General features: G+C 44.9%; 1 protein-coding gene across 6 annotated transcripts in view; it reads left to right on the forward strand.

Annotated features, from left to right (window-relative positions):
• Positions 1-19,744, forward strand: part of ppp2r3a (protein phosphatase 2, regulatory subunit B'', alpha) — a 412,397-nt gene that overhangs the window by 335,316 nt on the left and 57,337 nt on the right. For 5 of the 6 annotated variants that reach the window (XM_070883364.1, XM_070883366.1, XM_070883368.1 and 2 more), the window contains 2 exons: positions 14,212-14,463; positions 16,261-16,364. In XM_070883364.1, the coding sequence (XP_070739465.1) occupies positions 14,212-14,463; positions 16,261-16,364 (356 nt within the window). Of the gene's footprint in view, positions 1-9,358; positions 9,667-14,211; positions 14,464-16,260; positions 16,365-19,744 lie in introns of those variants that run through there. The other variant, XM_070883370.1, reaches the window with a different exon arrangement.

The following is a 19,744-nucleotide window of genomic DNA, read 5'->3' on the forward strand; positions in this document are numbered from 1 at the left end:
TTCCCTGCAGTACTTACCATTATATCTGCGTCATCCAACAAAAGGTCATCCAGTCTAACCCCAATTACCAGCTCTAGGTCCGTAACCCTGCACTTTAAGTGTCCATCTAACCATCCTTTAAAAGTGATGAGGGTTTCTGCATTCGCCACTCTTCCAGGCAACAAGTTCCAGATCCCCACAACCCTCTACGTAAAGAAGCCGTCCCTCAAATCCTCTCTAAACCTTCCATCAACCACCTTAAAACTATGCCCTCTCGTAATAGACCCCTCCACCAATGGAAATAGGCCCTTACTATCCACTATGTCTAGGCCCCTCAATATTTTGTCTTCTCTCAATCTCCTCTGTTCCAATGAGAACAAACCCAGCCTATCCAATCTGTCCTCATAACTAAGATTCTCCATTCCAGGCAGCATCCTAGTAAATCTGCTCTGCACCCTCTCTAGTGCAATCACATCTTTCCTATAATACGGTGACCAGAACTGCATGCAGTACTCCAGCTGTGGCCTAACCAAAGTATTATACAATTTAAGCATAACCTCCCTGCTCTTATATTCTATGTCTTGACCAATAAAGGCAAGCATTCCGTATGCCTTCTTAACCATCTTATCCACCTGGCCTGCTACTTTCAGGGATCTGTGGACAAGCACTCCAAGGTCCCTTTGTTCATCTACACTATTAAGTGGCCTACTGCTTAATGTGTATACCCTTTCCTTATTAGCCCTCCCAAAGTGCATCACCTCACACTTCTCTGAATTAAATTCCATTTGTCACTGCTCTGCCCACCTGACCAGTAGATTGATATCCTCCTGCAGCACATGGCTTTCCTCTTCATTATCAACCACACAGCCAATTTAGTGTCGTCTGCAAACTTTTTAATCATACTCCATATATTCAAATCTAAATTGTTGATATATACCACAAAAAGCAAGGGACCCAGTACTGAGCCCTGCGGAACCCCACTGGAAACATCCTTCCAGTCACAAAAACATCCATCAATCATTACCCTTTGCTTCCTACCTCCGAGCCAATTTTGGATCCAACTTGCCACTTTGCCCTGGATCCCATGGGCTTTAACCTTCATGACCAGTCTACCATGCGGGACCTTATCAAAAGCCTTGCAAAAGTCCATATATACTACATCGTACACACTACCCTCATCGACCCTCTTGGTTACCTCCTCAAAAAATTCAATCAGGTTAGTCAAACACAATCTTCCCTTAACATATCCGTGCTGACTGTCCCTAATTAATCCTTACCTATCCAAATGTAGATTTATCCTGTCTTTCAGGATTTTTTCCAATAATTTTCCCACCACTGACGTTAGGCTGACAGGCCTGTAATTACTCGGCCTATCCCTTTCTCCCTTCATAAAATCTAGTGCAATACAGGGCAGGCCTACTCTGGCAGACTACATCATGCTTTTAAACCTCTTCCTCATCTGCTCCCATGTCCTTTGGCTGTCAGAGAGAGCATTAACTCTGTCCACCACCAAGCATAGTGGATGGAACTCCTGCTGGGAGACTGCCCTAGGTTCATAAAACAAAAGAAACCTTCTTTGCTTCTACTTCTTTCACAAGCACATTACAAGCAGTATCACAGAATAAAAGTGCTCTGCACCCCAGACTGCAATTTCCAGATTTGGGCCTAGCCAAAGAAGCACCTTTAAATAGCAGCTGCATTTTATTTCTCTCCCACCCACACCCACTGGTCAAGAGCTGGCTATGCAGAATTAATTCAGCTAACTGTATGAAATTCAGTGCCGGGACCAGAGAATTTAGCCTGTAGTATTTTTGCTCACAATGAGCTATTATTCCCTTAGGAAAAGCATGTTTACTCTAAAATACTGTCAGAAACATAATAAATACAGTAAAAGTCTGTTATGTATGTAAACATTGTAACTGTGTAAGACTTGCCACCAGAGGGGCACAACTGTTAGAGGCCCAAGGATCACCTGCGCACCTCATGCAAGGGAGCATAAAAGGTTGTCTGCCATGCTGCTTTGGCACTCTGGAGTTGTATTAAAGAGATGAAGGTCACATCAGTTTTAGCTCACAGTACTCAGTCTTGTGGAGTTCTTCCATACTTAACAATTGGGGACGAGTAACAGATTAAGAACTTTCACACGGCCATGGCTGTTGTTGGTATTTTAGAGAGATTTGTAGAGGGTGATGATTGGGAAGCCTTCGTTGGGCGTCTCAACCAGTATTTGTGGCCAACGAGCTGGATGGGGACAATAAAGTGATCAAGCGCAGGGTGATTCTCCTCACCATGTGTGGGTCCACAATATACGACCTCATCAAGAATCTGCTAGCACTGGAGAAACCAGCAGAAAAGACATATACAGAGTTGAGTATGCTGGTTCGGAACCACCTCAAGCTGAAGAAGAGCATCTTAATGGCCACATATCACTTCTACACGCACCACTGCTCCGAGGGCCAGGACGTGGCAAGTTATGTCGCCGAGCTGAGACGCTTTGCGGAAACTTGTGAATTTGCTGGATTTTTAGGAGAAATGCTGCAGGACTTTTTTGGCATCAGCCACGAGGTCATTCTTCGCAAGCTGCTGTCCGCTGAATCCCTTGACCTGAGCAAGGCTATCACGATAGCCCAGGCATTCATATCCACGAGCGATAGTACCAGACAGATATCTTCCCAGCATCGAAGCTCACCGGCAAGTACTGTGCATAAAATAACGCCACTAGCAGGCAAAAATGCATATGGCAGGGCCTACACGTCTGCAGCTGCAAGACCTAGGATGACTCAGAATCCGCCATCAGGCATGAATGTAAATCCATTAGCACCATGTTGGTGCTGCGGGGGTAATCATCGAGCCCATCAATGTCAATTCAAGCACTCCATGTGCAAAGGCTGCGAAATAATGGGGCACGTCCAGTGAATGTGCAAGAGTGCTACAACTCACCACATGGCAGAGTCGGCAGAGGATGATCGATCCAGCGCAGATCACGCAATACAAACAAGAGAGGCAACTCAACCCGAGGAAGAAGTGTATGGGGTACACACCTTCATCACCAAGAGCCTTCCTATCATGCTGAGAGCCAAATTGAACGGTATTCCGGTATCAATGGAGTTGGACACGGGGGCGAGTCAGTCAATTATGAGCCAGAAGGCTTTTGAGAAACTGTGGGGCAACAAGGCACAAAGGCCCAAACTGAGCCCGATTCAGACAAAGCTGCGCATCTACACCAAAGAGCTCATACCAGTCATTGACAGTTAAGGTATCGTACAATGGAGCTATGCATGATTTATTACTGTGGATTGTACCAGGCGATGGCCCAACGCTATTCGGCAGAAGCTGGCTGGGAAAGCTTCGATGGAACTGGGATGACATCATGGGCCAAAGTTTCCACATGATTCGCGCCTGATTTTTAGGAACAACTGGTGGAGAACGGACTATTTTAGAAATCGCAATTCTCCACATTTTTTTTTCTGCAGTTCTAGTCAGTTAGAACAGTTCTAGTTTAGAACAGAATTTTTTCTTCAAAAGGGGGCGTGTCCGGCCACTGACGTCTGATTTGAAAGTTTCTACAGTGAAAATGTACTCCAAACTAAAGTAGAATGAAGCCAGTGAAGATTTTTGGAGAACTGAAAAAACCTGTTCTACACATTAAAAAATCAGGCGCAGGTTACAAATTAGGCGTCCAGAACGAGGTGGGGGGGAGGGGAGGGGAAGGGAACCTATTAAATTCGACAATAAATCCTTATTTATACTTCTACAAATATTATACAAATAAATCCAACCTGAATAAACATTTATAAGCCACGAAAAGATTAAATAAACCATCTTCCTACCTGTGTGAAAGTGCTTCAGCCAGGGAGAATTCTGCAGCCGTTCGTGCCGCTGAGCAGGAGGGGGAGAGAGAGAGGGAGGGAGAGAGAGAGGGAGGGGGAGGGAGGGAGAGAGAGGGAGAGAGAGAGAGAGGGAGAGGGGGGAGGGAGAGAGAGAGAGGGGAGGGAGGGAGAGAGAGAGAGGGGAGGGAGAGAGAGAGAGAGAGGGGAGGGAGAGAGAGAGGGGAGGGAGAGAGAGAGAGAGAGAGGGAGGGAGGGAGGGAGAGAGGGAGGGAGGGAGAGAGAGAGGGAGGGGAGGAGAGAGAGAGAGAGAGAGGGAGAGGGAGGGAGAGAGAGAGAGGGAGGGAGGGAGAGAGGGAGAGAGAGAGGGGGGGGCGTCGGGTCGGGGAACAGGAGCGCGGGTCGGGTCAGTGGGGGGGGGGGGGAGTGGGTGTCGGGTCTCGGGGCGGTGGGGGAGGGATGTCGGGTCTCGGGGCGGGGGGAGCGGGTGTCGGGTCGGGTCTGGTCGGGGGGGGGGTGGGGAGCGGGTGTCGGGTCGGGTCTGGTCGGCGGGGGGGGGGCGAGGAGCGAGTGTCGGGTCTGGTCAAACGGGGAGCAAGAGCTGGCCGTGGGAGGAGCCCCAGTGAGACCATTGGGCCAGGGCTAGGGGCTGCGTGCTTCGGGCCCCTCCCACACAGTTCGGCGCCTGGAGCTACTGCACTTGCGTGCCGACTGTAGCGCGCATGTGCAGAGGTCCCGGCACTGTTTTCAGCGCCGGGACCTGGCTCCGCCCCCCCACAGCTCGTACTGACTGCGCCAAGTGCCAGAGGACCTGTAAGTAGGTGCAGACTACCGAGGATTTTTTTAGGCGCCGTTTTAGGCGCGAAAAACGGGCGCCCAGCTCGGAGGGGCGCCCGTTTTTTTTCTTGTGGAAACTTGGGCCCCAAGTCACTATCTTCAGTGGATGATGCCTTGTGCGCCCAAGTGCTGAGCAAGTTTCCGTCACTATTTGAACCAGGCATCAGCAACTTCACAGGCACCAAGGTGCAGATTCATCTAATCCCCGATGCAAGGCCCGTTCATCAAAAGGATCGAGCAGTTCTACATATGATGAGGGAGAAAGTCGAGATCGAACTGGACAGACTTCAATGAGTGGGAATCATATCGCCAATCGAGTTCGATGAATGGGCCAGTCTGATTATTCCGGTGTTGAAAAATAATGGCACGGTCAGAATCTGCGGAGACTACAAGGTAACGATCAACGAGTCTCGTTATAAGACCAGTACCCACTACCCAAGGTGGATGACCTGTTCGCAACGTTAGCCGGGTGGGGGGAAATCGTTCACCAAGTTGGACCTAACCTCCGCTTACATGAGCTGGCTGAATCTTCGAAAAGATTGATGTGCATCAACACGCACAAAGGACTGTTTATATACCACAGGTGCCCTTTTGGGATTCGCTCAGCTGCTGCCAGCTTCCAGAAGAACACAGAGAGTCTGTTGAAATTGGTTCCGCGCACCGTTGTGTTTCAAGACGACATTCTGATCACCGGTCATGATACCACCGAACACCTGCACAACCTGGAAGAGTTTCTACGTCAACTAGACAGAATGGGACTCAGGCTGAAACACTCCAAGTGTGTTTTCCTGGTGCCAGAGATCGAATTTTTGAGGAGAAAGATTGTGGCAGACGGCATCAGACCCACGGACTCAAAGACAGAGGCCATCAAGAATGCACCCAGACCACAGAATGTGACGGAGCTGCGTTCGTTCCTGGGACTCCTCAAATATTTTGTAACTTTCTACCCAGGTTAAGCACTTTGCTGGAACCGTTGCACATGTTGCTACATAAGGGTGACGACTGGGTTTGGGGTAAATCTCAAGAGACAGCCTTTGAGAAAGCCAGAAACCTACTTTGTTCTAATAAGTTACTTGTACTGTATGACCCGTGTAAACTATTAGTGCTGGCTTGTGACACATCTTCGTATGGGGTCGGCTGTGTGTTACGGCAAACCAATGTATCGGGCAAACTTCAACCGGTTGCATACGTGTCAGGAAGTCTGTCTAAGGCTGAAAGAGCCTATAGTATGGTCGAGAAGGAGGCATTAGCATGTGTATATTGGGTTAAGAAAATGCACCAATACCTATTTGGACTTCATTTGAGCTTGAAACTGACCACAAACCGCTCATTTCGCTGTTTTCAGAAAGCAAAGGTATAAACACCAATGCTTCGTCCCACATCCAAAGATGAGCACTAACATTGTCCGCGTATGGCTATGTTATCCGCCACAGACCAGGCACGGAGAACTGTGCTGATGCCCTCGATCGGCTACCATTGCCCACTACCGGGGTGGAAATGGCGCAGCCCGCAGACTTGCTTCTGGTCATGGATGCTTTTGAGAGTGAGGGGTCACCCGTCACTGCTCGCCAGATCAGGACCTGGACGAGCCAGGATCTTGTGCTATCACTTATAAAAAGTTGCGTCCTCAATGGGAGCTGGTCGGCCGTTTCCGGGGAAATGCAAAATGAAATTATGCTGTTTCACCGACACAAAGATGAAATGTCCATCCAGTCGGATTGTCTCTTATGGGGTAATTGTGTGGTTTTGCTAAAAAAAAAGGCAGGGAAACGTTTATACGCGACCTACACAATACCCACCCAGGCATAGTCATGATGAAGGCTATAGCCAGGTCGCATGATTGGTGGCCCGCCATTGACTCGGACTTAGAGTCATGAATACCCAAAGTGCAACACGTGCACACAACTGAGCAATACACCAAGGGAGGCTCCATTGAGTCTGTGGTTATGGCCCTCCAAACCGTGGTCCAGGATCCACGTAGATTTTGCTGATCCCTTTCTTGGAAAGATGTTTTTAGTTGTAGTGGACGCTTACTCTAAATGGATTGAATGTGTAATCGTGTCATCCAGCACATCCACTGCCACCATTGAAAGCCTCCGGGCTATGTTCATCACCTATGGCTTGCCCAACGTCCTTGTCAGTGACAATGGACCGTGTTTCACCAGCTCGGAATTCAACAAGTTTATGACCTGCAATGGCATCAAGCATGTCAGGTCTGCCCCGTTTAAGCCCGCATCCAATGGTCAAGCGGAATGGGCAGTCCAAGCTAGCAAGCAGAGCTTGAAACGCGTGACAGAAGGCTCCTTGCAGACCCACTTATCTCGGATTCTGCTCAGCTACCGGATGCGACCCCACTCGCTCACTGGGGTTCCCCCTGCAGAATTGTTAATGAAGAAAGCAGTCAAAACCAGGCTCTCCCTAGTCCACCTGGATCTAAATGATCATGTGGAAACCCGGCGTCACCAGCAAAACATGTGCCACGATCACGTGGCTGTATCGCATGACATTGATGTTAATGACCCTGTATTTGTCCTTAATTATGGTCATGGTCCTAAATGGGTTGCTGGCACTGTCTTGGCCAAGGAGGGGAATAGAGTGTTTATAGTCAAACTATTGAATGGACAAACGTGCATTTGGATCAGACCAAACTGTGGTTCACTGACAACCAGGAACAACCTGAAGAGGACATCACTATCATCGATCCACCAACACACACCCAACCAGCAATCGACCTCGCTGTCAATCAAGAGGATGAACCCACCATTCCCAACAGTCCTGTCAGACCAGCCACGCCGCAGTGCAGCAATGGTCCGACCAACTCACCCATGCGAGAGTTTGAACTCAGATGATCAACCAGGGAGCGTAGGGCTCCGGATCGTCTCAACTTGTAAATAATTTGTATCAAAGACTTGGGTGGGGGGAGTGATGTTATGTATGTAAACATTGTAACTATGTAAGACTTGTCACCAGAGGGCGCAACTGTTGGAGGCCCAAGGGTCACTTGCATACCTCGTGCAAGGGAGTATAAAAGGTTGTCTGCCATACTGCTTAGGCACTCTGGAGTTGTATTAAAGAGACTAAGGTCACATCAGTTTTAGCTCACAGTACTCAGTCTTGTAGAGTTCTTCCATACTTCACAAAGTCAAAATCCTCCCAACATGTGGATTATGGCAAGAATTTCACACTTGCAAAGTAAAAAAAAAAGCTTGTTAGGAACAAAACTATATTTTTAGCAATCCATTAAATTAACAACTGCCACATTTTTTAAAGAGTGTGAGCTGTCCTGGAGGAACGAGCAGATATATAATTATAGACTTTTTAAATACATGACACAAGTTAAACAACTACACCCAGAAACATCTTTTTTGTCTTAAAATAACAATTATAAGTAAATCTAGGACATCATGGTACATTTTGGCAATCCTCTCTCAAATGTAAAGAAAAAAAATATCTTGCATTTATATAGCACCTTTCATGACCCCAGAACATCCCAAACCGTTTTACAGCCAATGAAGTATTTTTGAAGTGTAGTCACTGTTGTAATGTAGGAACCCCTGCAGCCAATTTATTCACAGCAAGGTCACACAAACAACAATGTGATCATCTGTTTTTAGTGACATTGGTTGAGGCATAAATGTTGGCCAGGACACCCGGGAGAACTCCACTGCTCTTCTTCTGTGAAATATTGCCATGGGATCTTTTACATCTACCTGAGAGGAGATGGAGCCTTGGTTAACGCCTCATTTGAAAGACAGATGTAAGAGCTTTAAGTTGCAAGTGGCAGAAGCAGGATTAAGTTGTGATTGTCTTTCACACAAGTCTGTTCTATGTGTGAGCAATCGCGTATTCTGAAGGATGTTTGTATTGCACTAGTGTTACCTGTCTATAGCTATCGCAGAGTTACAGATGTATCAAAAGATATATCAATTTATAATGAACCTGAGCCTAGGATGTATGGCTCACTAGCAGATCAACACAGTTCAGCAATACCAGGCACGAACTTTTGACATGTTCGTTCAATTGTGAAATTCCTCGAAGGCAATCCTCAAAAGGTGGCACCGTTTCAGTGTCATTGATCTAAGCTGAGGTAAACGTTGCTAGGGGCACAGTAAAGTTCTTTTATGAATGTTTTAAAAATCTTACATATCTACCATCCCTCATTACAACACACAATATCAGAGGAGAATCCAGAATAAAATAACACTCACATGGTAACATTTTACAATTAAACATTTCAACAATTGCAGAGAAATACTGATCATTTAAAATGTCACATTTTAAACTCATTGCCATTTATATACTATGTGAATAGGCAGTATGTGCAACTAGCATTTTTGTTCTATTGAGAAACCGAGTTGTAGGGCTATGCCCATAACTCAGGACACCATCAAAGGAGATGTTAAATTAAGCAATATTGGTTAGGCAATGCCAAGCTTGAGTTTTAAAAGGCTGCAGATTGTGGGAGGAAAGATTGTGTTTTACCACAAAGAGTGTTATTAGAGGAATGTTAAAATGCCTGACACACTTTGAGTTGCTGTTATTTTTTTTTTCTGGTCAATGTTGCAACGTGTTTAATTCCTATCCTTTCTGCAGTTGGCCACTTCTGAGGTATGGAGAAGTTTATTTCAGTGCAGGCATCTGTGTGGTATACTGGGGTCCTGAGAGGAGAGAGGGAGGGGGTCTTAGCTTCTTTGTTCAATCTTCCCTAGGCAACGTATGGAGCAGTGAGCAATGTGGGCAGTGGCAAGGCTTGTGTAAACTGCAAACTCCAGGCTCGCAGCACAGCCAGGGTTCGTTGTGTACCTGGTCCGGTGGCTTCATATGTAATTGTTAACCCTTTGAGGACAGCATTTTCTGCGCCCCACCTCCCAGATCTCAGCAGTCTGATTGACTGCAACATTGGCTCTTCCAACCCCACGAATACTCGGCGGTTTCTATGCATTTTTCGACTGATTCTTCATGATGTCTGCCATTCGAAATTTGCAGAAAGTCATTTCTGCAGATGCTATACGAAAGAAAAAAGGTGCGTGACAGAATTGTAAAAGTTCCGAAAGGGTTAAAGTCTGCAGGGATCCGTGGACCTTTGATGCCTTGTGTCCAGGGGCCACTGATTCTTCTGTGCCTGAATAAGTTGAATTGTTTTATTGTTACTGATAGGGACTCCTGAGAGATTTTACTGTGGATTTGGGGTGATCCCCGCCTCCTTTTAAAAAAAAATAAGCTTGTCGATTTGCGGTGAATGATTAAGCAGAATCCTATTTTTTTCTTACATGGGATTCCTAGAAGGTGTTTGGTTCGGCGATTCCATCCATTTTGCTGTGAACCCTGACAGCAGTGGCCGTGTCACTTGTAAAGCAGTGTGCAGAATGTCAGTCCATGGGATTACATTGTGTCTGTCCCAGTATCCAGGTTGGCTGGGCGATCAGGAGCCGGATGCCGGGGACCACAGTCCTTGCACTGGTTTGCAGCGCAGGCTGACCTCAGTTGCTGCAGCTGCTGTGTGAGGTTTTTTTTTGTGGGTTTATTTTTTTCCACTTTCTGCCGAACTCGTGCAGGCTTTCACTTTCAAAAGACCAAGAGGTGTAATCTGCAGAGCCGCCCACCTCCATTGCCACGTCCTCTCCGTTGTCATGTAGAAGTCCCTGAAACTTGAATTTTGTTTAATGTTGGTGTCATTGAATGTTTTTAAGTGTACTCTCTTTGCAATCTGAGCCTCAGATTTCCAACCAGGTGAACACTGAATACTACAGCCGTAGTTAAAGGAGCAGTGTCTTCAGGAGAAAGTGTCTGTCAAAGCTATTTTTGTTTGGGATGGGAGAACAGCCACGCCTCACTTTGACTGCAGTGATTAACACACAAGAAACGCGATGATATATTTATATACAACTTGTTTCATTGCATTAAGCATTTACAAATAAAGAAAAATGATTTGGCAAGCATAAAGTTTGGCACCCCTTTTAGCTCTTATACAAGACCAATATTACATAGTATTTAACAGCACATAAACAGGCCATTAGGCACAACAGGTGTTTATAGGAGCTGGTGTTTATGCTCCATGTGAGCAACTGTACTTCATCTCACCCTCAACATGTCCGATTCATTTCTCCCTCACCTAGCTTCCCCTTAAAAGCATCTATGCTATTCTCTTCACTACTCTTATATGGTAGCATGTTCCACATTCTAACCATGTTTCTCCTGAATTCCTTATTTGATTTTATTGGTGACTCTAGTTTTAGACTCTCCCAGAAGTGGAAACATCTTCTCTACATTTACTCTGACAAATCCCTTCATAATTTCAAAGACCTTGATCAGGTCACCTCTTAGCCTTAGCCCCAGCCTCTTCAGTCTTTCCTGATAGTTATAATCTCTTAGTTAAGGTTTGATTTAAAATGCAAGGCATTTAAAAAAAAAAATGGATCAGGAATACCAGTTAACAGTAGCAGTAAGAATAGGCAACAGAGCACTCTCACAGCTAGAAAAGGGACTGCCTTGTGTGGAATGGAGCCAAATGCACCAGCATAGTCCTATATTCATTCATAGTATGTACAAGGTCACAGCTGGGGTGGTAGGACAAGCACTGCAGTGGGTCTCAGCACCTCGGGTACGGGACGAGAAACTAGCAGAAAAATGGGCCACGGTTCCTGCTGCTGATTGCTAGATGTGAACATTGGGTCAGGGCAGGATCAGGATTGATTGCGACACCCCAGTGGTTGACTGATCTGTTGCCGTTCATGGAGCAATCTTCCAAGTTCCACCCCGAAAGGGCACAAGGTTGGCACAGCAGCCAAACCACCTGCCCAAAGTTGGCAATGAGAGGCCTGAATTTTCTTCTGGCTCGGGCCTCATTTAAATACCGCCCGCAGCAAGCAGGTTGTGACAGGGTGGGAAGAGAGGTGGGCGCTGGAGGGACTGGAGTGCATCATCACCCCTGGCAACCAAATTTTAATTTCATTTGTTTAACGTCCAAAGTTTAATTTGTGCATTTGTCAGTTTTAGTGCCCCCTTTTAAGGGAGGCACTTGATTTATAATTTTACTTAAAATAGTTGTGACAGAGCAGGAAATCAGCCAGCTCCCAGGCTGAACCAGGCGGAAGGCCAGGTTTTGGGGAGGCAATACATGGTTGGGCGCCTCACACAGGCCGGACTTATTTTGTGGGTCCAGGAGGAAGACTTGTGTTCCTGAACCCAAAAAATAAAAATTAATTTTTTTGAACAGCCTCCCGCAATTCCTTTAAGGACCACCCCTGGTACAAATGGATGGAGTGTTTGAGGTGCACACTCTGTCCATTGGTACCTAAAAATTGCAAATGGGGTCCTACAAGTGGTATTGGACTCTGATTTGCATATGTAAGCAGGCTCCTGTCGGAAACAGACAGCAGTTGGGCTGCTCGTCCATTTTAAGGGCTGCCTGAAAATTGAATCAGGTGGGCATTGGGCATCAATGGGGCGGCTGAGGTTCCCCCAACCCCCTCTGATTTTCATCTGCCGGCTGCCCATTTTTTTCAGGCAAGAAGCGGGCAGCTTGAAGTTGATAATCGTTCCCTCACTGTCTTGCCCATTCATCATGGGTAAGGCAATGGAGGTCAGCTGGTACGAGCAGAATAAGGCGGTGCTTCCTTGAGACAAGGGAAGAAAATTAGACAGGAAAGGAAATAACTATTTCTGGAGCTGCACTTCTATTGAGGTTATTTGATTCCTTTATGTCGATTTGAACATGTATATGTTTTTGAAACCAAAACTGATATGATTATAATATGACACACCAATCACCAGCCTGGATATATAAGATATGAACAACGAATACATTTCAAAATGCAGTGTACTTGAATCAAAATGCAGTATACTAGAATCATACAAATGGTTAATAGTCAGATTTCAATTATATTTCATGAAATAAGTTAGAAAGCCTGCAAATAGTTATCAGTATAATGTTGTTGCATCACTCCTAGCTAATCAGAAATGATATTTAGCCGACATGGTGACTTCGGTGGAACAATGACAAGCTATGTCTCAGTGCGTGTGTGTGTTTAGATATTTTTTTCAGCCAGAATTTACGTTCTAAGTCAGCTAGGAGAAAGTAAAATTCTCCCAGAGTCAACTAAACTTTACAAACTGTTTACATACGCACGCACACCTCACCTTGTCTCCCCTGAAAATTTGAAGAGCGCACCTGGGCAAGGCATGCTAGAAAACCCCCACTGCTGGGAACATTATTATTACATTACAATTGTTTATCACTTTACTGCCCAGAGACCAGATCTAGACGAGTGAGTGAAGTGCAGTTTAGAAGCTGGTTGGTAGTGGGTGCTTAGTCACTGGTGGGGCATACACTCTCGGACAGCACTCCTCCCACCAATAGCATCACTGAACCAATTAATTAACAATTGCATCAAAATTCATGTTGAGAAAAAAATACTCTGTGTCATAGAGTTCAGGTGCTCCGTCGTTGAATTAACTGCATCTCTAAATAAGTGAACTAATTCTTCCTGGTCATCTTAATTTCCCCCAACAGAAACCTGCCACATCTATCTTTATAAGCTCATTAACTGGATCTGAATAAGATCTTTACAAGCAGCAGCATATTTTTTACCAGTATCATCTTCAATTTATTTTGGAGTGAGCCTAAAAAAACTGCGTATTTTGGAATGGGCAAAAAAACTGATGGCTTCAATTTATCTCCCAATTTTCTGCCAGTTTTAACGCCTGCTGTGGAAATATATCGCCATTCAACGAGAGGTAAGATTCCCCCTCCCCAATTATGTGACTGAAATGTTGGTAGAGAAGTTGGTAGTAGCAGAGGGATTCCTTTTACACAAGAACACATCTGTGCAAGTTTCAATATCTTGTTGCATCCACTGTGAAGTCATAATGACTCTATTTACAATCCATTTTTTTATTTGTTGACGTAAGATGTTCCACAGTTACTGGCAGTCCTCTGTCCAAGTGCCCATTCATCTTGTGTCAGTTTAGTGAGCATCAGGACATTTTGACCATCACACCCCAGCCCGATATTGTCGCCACCGATACCCACTTTCCAGCAGGAGTAACTGGTTAATGATCAGGAGTACGAACCCAGGCTCACTTTGCCCCTCCTTAACCAAGGATACTGAGACTCATATTAAAGGAGCTCAACTACTATCCATAATAAGTTCAGTTAAGTAAACAGATGCCAAGAATTGAACCTGGGATCTCCTGGACTATACTTATCTTTGATTGAACCAATAAAGACGACACTTGGTTACCGAAAACACAGCTCTGCACGTGCCCCCTCGTCCCTAGGAGGAACCACTAATAAAATAATGTGAATGTGAAGTCCAATAAAAACTAAAAAAGCTTGACATAAACCTAAATCACAATATTGTTATCTCTGTCGATTAAATTGTCGATTACATCCTGCGAAAGGCCTTCGCGACTATGTAACTTGGTACCACACTAGATGGTGCATTTTTCCAGTAAGCCATTAAGGAAGCATGCAAATCAACTGATGAGCATTGTAAAACAATGATGTCCCATCATTTGAAAGTAACTAGTGCAGAATTTATGCCACGTGTTCCATTGTCTTTTACAGGTCCAAAGCAATAAAGAGAAGAAACCTGGAACTCCACCCCCCACTGTGACAAACGCTACTCCCAGTCCTCTCCCTTCAAACAAAGTTGTTGTCAGCACTCCTGTATCCATAAACATTCCACGCTTCTACTTCCCTAAAGGACTTCCAAGTGCAAGCAACAACCACAACGAGACCATTGCCAAGGTTGAAGCCGCCTTTGCTGAGTTTGAGGATGAAAAGGGTGATATTTATGAAATGGGGAAAATCGTGAAGGTAGGAAAAAGCATTTTTTTTTAATCTCGTAATGCTGAGGTATGTAACAAGCAAAGCTATTTTTGTAAAAATATACTTGACCATTGTATCCGTTCCACTTAGGATTCTGTCAGCGATGGTATTACTGTGATTGCTTGGTTACTGTTCAATGAGCATCATTTGGAATCCTGCAGTGCACAATCATTGGCCTCCAAAGCAAAATATTGTCATAACTGGAAGTATTTAAGTACTATTTGTGAGTTAAAATTTCAGCTTGCTGTCCAATCAGATTGGAAAGTGTTCCATCACTGAGCTTCAGCTTGCCTTCCCCTTCAAACATAGGCACACACAACCCGAGAGGGTGAATTCATCGATCCCATACCCCCATCAGGGAGTTGTGCTCAAAGGGTCGATGATGGGGTTACAACACTGATTGATTGTCCCTTTGACAGTGGCTCCCCTCTGAGAGCGACAAATTTACCCAAAGAACTTTTATTTCATAAAAACTTATAGGGCCATAAATTGCTGCAATGGCAGATTTGGCGGTGAATGATGTTAATTGGACTTTGATGCTCACCATTGACATCGCACTATATTTGTGCCATAAATTTCTGGAATGTCGATTCAATGTCAGTGTCCCATCTATAACCTCGTAAAGGTTATGCCCAGTGGCTTATCTCCTTGCCCAATGAAAGAAAAGGATAGAGAAGGGAAACGAGGATAGACAGAGTGTCAGCCTAGATTTTGAGTAAAGCCACAACCTTCTGACTCGGGTGAGAGTGCTACCAACTGAGCTCACCCTGTTATATTTCAATCATTACAAAATAGTGAAGGAAATGATTTGCTGTGTTTGCTCGTCACTCCTGATTCACTAATTTTCATCAATGGTAAAACAACACCGACATTATGGTAACACCACAAGTAGGATACAGATTTGAGACAATTGCAGGTGGTCTGAGGTACCACCCGTAACTTAGCAACTACTGTGCATTAGTGAGCGAAGGGGAAAAGTGGATCTGCAAGTACACAACAGCTCTGTCATTATCTGAAAAGAGAAAAGACAGGATTGGGTTGGGACTTTTGTCAGAACTAGGTAGGGAGTTATGCTGCATCCTGTGAATCTTGGGAATCTCTAATTTAACGAGTTGTAACTTATTGCAACCAACATTTAGGGGAGAAGTTTCTTGTCATTGGTGTGAGGTGACCAGTGACACAGCATAATGGGGTATCAACGCAAACAAAATGTTTCACAAATCTTTTAACTGCAGCTCTATGCTTTTGCCTATTATCAGTCTTCCTTCTCTACCAGACATAATAATAGCAATGAATAAAGTAAAAGGGTTTATTGTAGCTGCAGACTGAGACCTGTAGCCTGTCTTTTGCTACACTGCCACTACACGCTGTCTGGGAATAGTGAATGGCATCAGAACAATCGGTTCGATGTCAGATTTTTATAACATCCAGAACCTTTTGTGTTAACTCGGTGAATAATTGCCATTTTTAAACAAATTCACTGCACAGACTCCATTTGGGCTGTATTTGAATCTAAATTAGAGAAGTGAAAGGACAGTGTATCAACTCACTGACACACCCAGTTCCTCACCCTGTGGAATTTTTCTTTTAATGGTGTAAATTTCAAATTGTTGGATAGTTTGGATGACCAAGCATATTTCTGCCACACCCTATATTAGTTGGGTCTCAATGGAAACCCCATTTTATTTTATGCATAGCTGTGACAATTTTATTCAAAAATTAATTGTTCCCTGCAGGCCTCTAAAATAAGGAAGTGATATTTGAAGCTTAATTTTGTTTTTCCAGGAATGTGGCTGTCCTTTATACTGGAAAGCCCCCATGTTCATTTCTGCTGGTGGAGAACGGACAGGATTTGTGTCTGTGCACTCGTGTGTAGCGATGTGGAGAAAGTGAGTATCAGCCTTACCCTACATTTCAACAACAATAACCTGTATTTATATAGCTCCTTTTAACGTAGTGAAACGTCCCAAGGCGCTTCACAGGAGTATTATGAGATAAAAATTTGACACTGAGCCGCATAAGTAGAAATTAGCGCAGGTGACCAAAAGCTTGGTCAAAGAGGTATGTTTTAAGGAGCGTCTTGGAGGGTAGAGAGGCAGAGCGGTTTAGGCAGGGAGTTCGAGCTTGGGGCCTAGGCAACAGAAGGCATGGCCACCAATGGTTGAGTAATTATAATCAGGGATGCAGAATTAGAGGAGTGCCGACATCTCTGGGGGGGAGGGGGGGGGGTTGTGGGGCTAGAGGAGATTACAGAGATAGGGAGGGGCGAAGCCATGGAGGGATTTGAAAATAAGGATGAGAATTTTGAAATTGAGGTATTGCTTAACTGGGAACCAATGTAGGTCAGTAAGCACAAGGGTGATGGGTGAGCGGGTGATGGTTAGGACACGGGCAGCCAAGTTTTGGATCACCTCTAGCTTACGTAGGGTAGAATGTGGGGGGCTAGCCAGGTGCATGTTGGAATAGTCAAATAGTAATTTCACTTTGTATTACAATCACCAGCAGCAATTGTTCAAGGATACACGTATCTCACTTACATACAAAATGATAAACCTTGCATTTATATATCGGCTTTCACTACTTCAGGATGTCCCAAAGCACCTTACAGCCAATGAAGTATTTTTTGAAGTGTTGTAGGAAATGCGACAGCCAATTTGCACACAGCAAGGTCCCACAAACAACATTAAGATAATTGAACAGAAAATCTATTTTAGTGATGTTGTTTCAGGGATAAATATAGGCCAGAACACCAGAAGCACTCCCCTGTTTTTCTTCGAAAAGTATCATGGATCTTTCAAGTTTATCTGAGAGGACAAACATGTTAAAGGCGTTATAAATACTGGTTGTTATTTAAGGAGGATCTTAAAGGGAAGTGGGGAGGAAGAGAGGTTTAGGGAGTAAATTCCAGAGTGTAGGGCTTAGATAGCTGATGGCAAAGCCACCAATGATGGAGTGGAGGATGCACAAGAGACTTTTACTATTATGGTTCAATTCTTTTTAAATTAGACCCTTCTTCGTCTATAAGTGTGACTTTACAGGACCCTTGCAGCTGGAGAGAAAGACTTTCATCCTATCAATTTGGGCTGGATTTGAACCCAATCCCAGCTGCAAAAAGACTAGTGGTACTGAGTCCTATGGTCCAGGAGGTCTCCATTCAGTTGAATCCCAAATCTGGACTGAGTTAGAAACATAGAAACATAGAAAATAGGTGCAGGAGTAGGCCATTCGGCCCTTCTAGCCTGCACCGCCATTCAATGAGTTCATGGCTGAACATTTAACTTCAGTACCCCATTCCTGCTTTCTCGCCATACCCCTTGATCCCCCTAGTAGTAAGGACCTCATCTAACTCCTTTTTGAATATATTTAGTGAATTGGCCTCAACAACTTTCTGTGGTAGAGAATTCCACAGGTTCACCACTCTCTGGGTGAAGAAGTTCCTCCGCATCTCGGTCCTAAATGGCTTACCCCTTATCCTTAGACTGTGACCTCTGGTTCTGGACTTCCCCAACATTGGGAACATTCTTCCTGCATCTAACCTGTCTAACCCCGTCAGAATTTTATATGTTTCTATGAGGTCCCCTCTCATTCTTCTGAACTCCAGTGAATACAAGCCCAGTTGATCCAGTCTTTCTTGATAGGTCAGTCCCGCCATCCCGGGAATCAGTCTGGTGAACCTTCGCTGCACTCCCTCAATAGCAAGAATGTCCTTCCTCAGGTTAGGAGACCAAAACTGTACACAATACTCCAGGTGTGGCCTCACCAATGCCCTGTACAACTGTAGCAACACCTCCCTGCCCCTGTACTCAAATCCCCTTGCTATGAAGGCCAACATGCTATTTGCTTTCTTAACCGCCTGCTGCACCTGCATGCCAACCTTCAATGACTGATGTACCATGACACCCAGGTCTCTTTGCACCTCCCCTTTTCCTAATCTGTCACCATTCAGATAATAGTCTGTCTCTCTGTTTTTACCACCAAAGTGGATAACCTCACATTTATCCACATTATACTTCATCTGCCATGCATTTGCCCACTCACCTAACCTATCCAAGTCACTCTGCAGCCTCACAGCATCCTCCTCGCAGCTCACACTGCCACCCAACTTAGTGTCATCCGCAAATTTGGAGATACTACATTTAATCCCCTCATCTAAATCATTAATGTACAGTGTAAACAGCTGGGGCCCCAGCACAGAACCTTGCGGTACCCCACTAGTCACTGCCTGCCATTCTGAAAAGTACCCATTTACTCCTACTCTTTGCTTCCTGTCTGACAACCAGTTCTCAATCCATGTCAGTACACTACCCCCAATCCCATGTGCTCTAACTTTGCACATCAATCTCTTGTGTGGGACCTTGTCGAACGCCTTCTGAAAGTCCAAATATACCACATCAACTGGTTCTCCCTTATCCACTCTACTGGAAACATCCTCAAAAAATTCCAGAAGATTTGTCAAGCATGATTTCCCTTTCACAAATCCATGCTGACTTGGACCTATCATGTCACCTCTTTCCAAATGCACTGCTATGACATCCTTAATAATTGATTCCATCATTTTACCCACTACCGATGTCAGGCTGACCGGTCTATAATTCCCTGTTTTCTCTCTCCCTCCTTTTTTAAAAAGTGGGGTTACATTGGCTACCCTCCACTCCATAGGAACTGATCCAGAGTCAATGGAATGTTGGAAAATGACTGTCAATGCATCCACTATTTCCAAGGCCACCTCCTTAAGTACTCTGGGATGCAGTCCATCAGGCCCTGGGGATTTATCGGCCTTCAATCCCATCAATTTCCCCAACACAATTTCCCGGCTAATAAGGATTTCCCTCAGTTCCTCCTCCTTACTAGACCCCCCGACCCCTTTTATAACCGGAAGGTTGTTCGTGTCCTCCTTCGTGAATACCGAACCAAAGTACTTGTTCAATTGGTCCGCCATTTCTTTGTTCCCCGTTATGACTTCCCCTGATTCTGACTGCAGAGGACCTACATTTGTCTTTACTAACCTTTTTCTCTTTACATATCTATAGAAACTTTTGCAATCCGTCTTAATGTTCCCTGCAAGCTTCTTCTCATACTCCATTTTCCCTGCCCTAATCAAACCCTTTGTCCTCCTCTGCTGAGTTCTAAATTTCTCCCAGTCCCCAGGTTCGCTGCTATTTCTGGCCAATTTGTATGCCACTTCCTTGGCTTTAATACTATCCCTGATTTCCCTTGATAGCCACGGTTGAGCCACCTTCCCTTTTTTATTTTTATTGCCAGACAGGAA

Source organism: Pristiophorus japonicus, chromosome 6 (assembly GCF_044704955.1).
Source record: "Pristiophorus japonicus isolate sPriJap1 chromosome 6, sPriJap1.hap1, whole genome shotgun sequence".
NCBI classification, from domain to species: Eukaryota; Metazoa; Chordata; class Chondrichthyes; family Pristiophoridae; genus Pristiophorus; species Pristiophorus japonicus.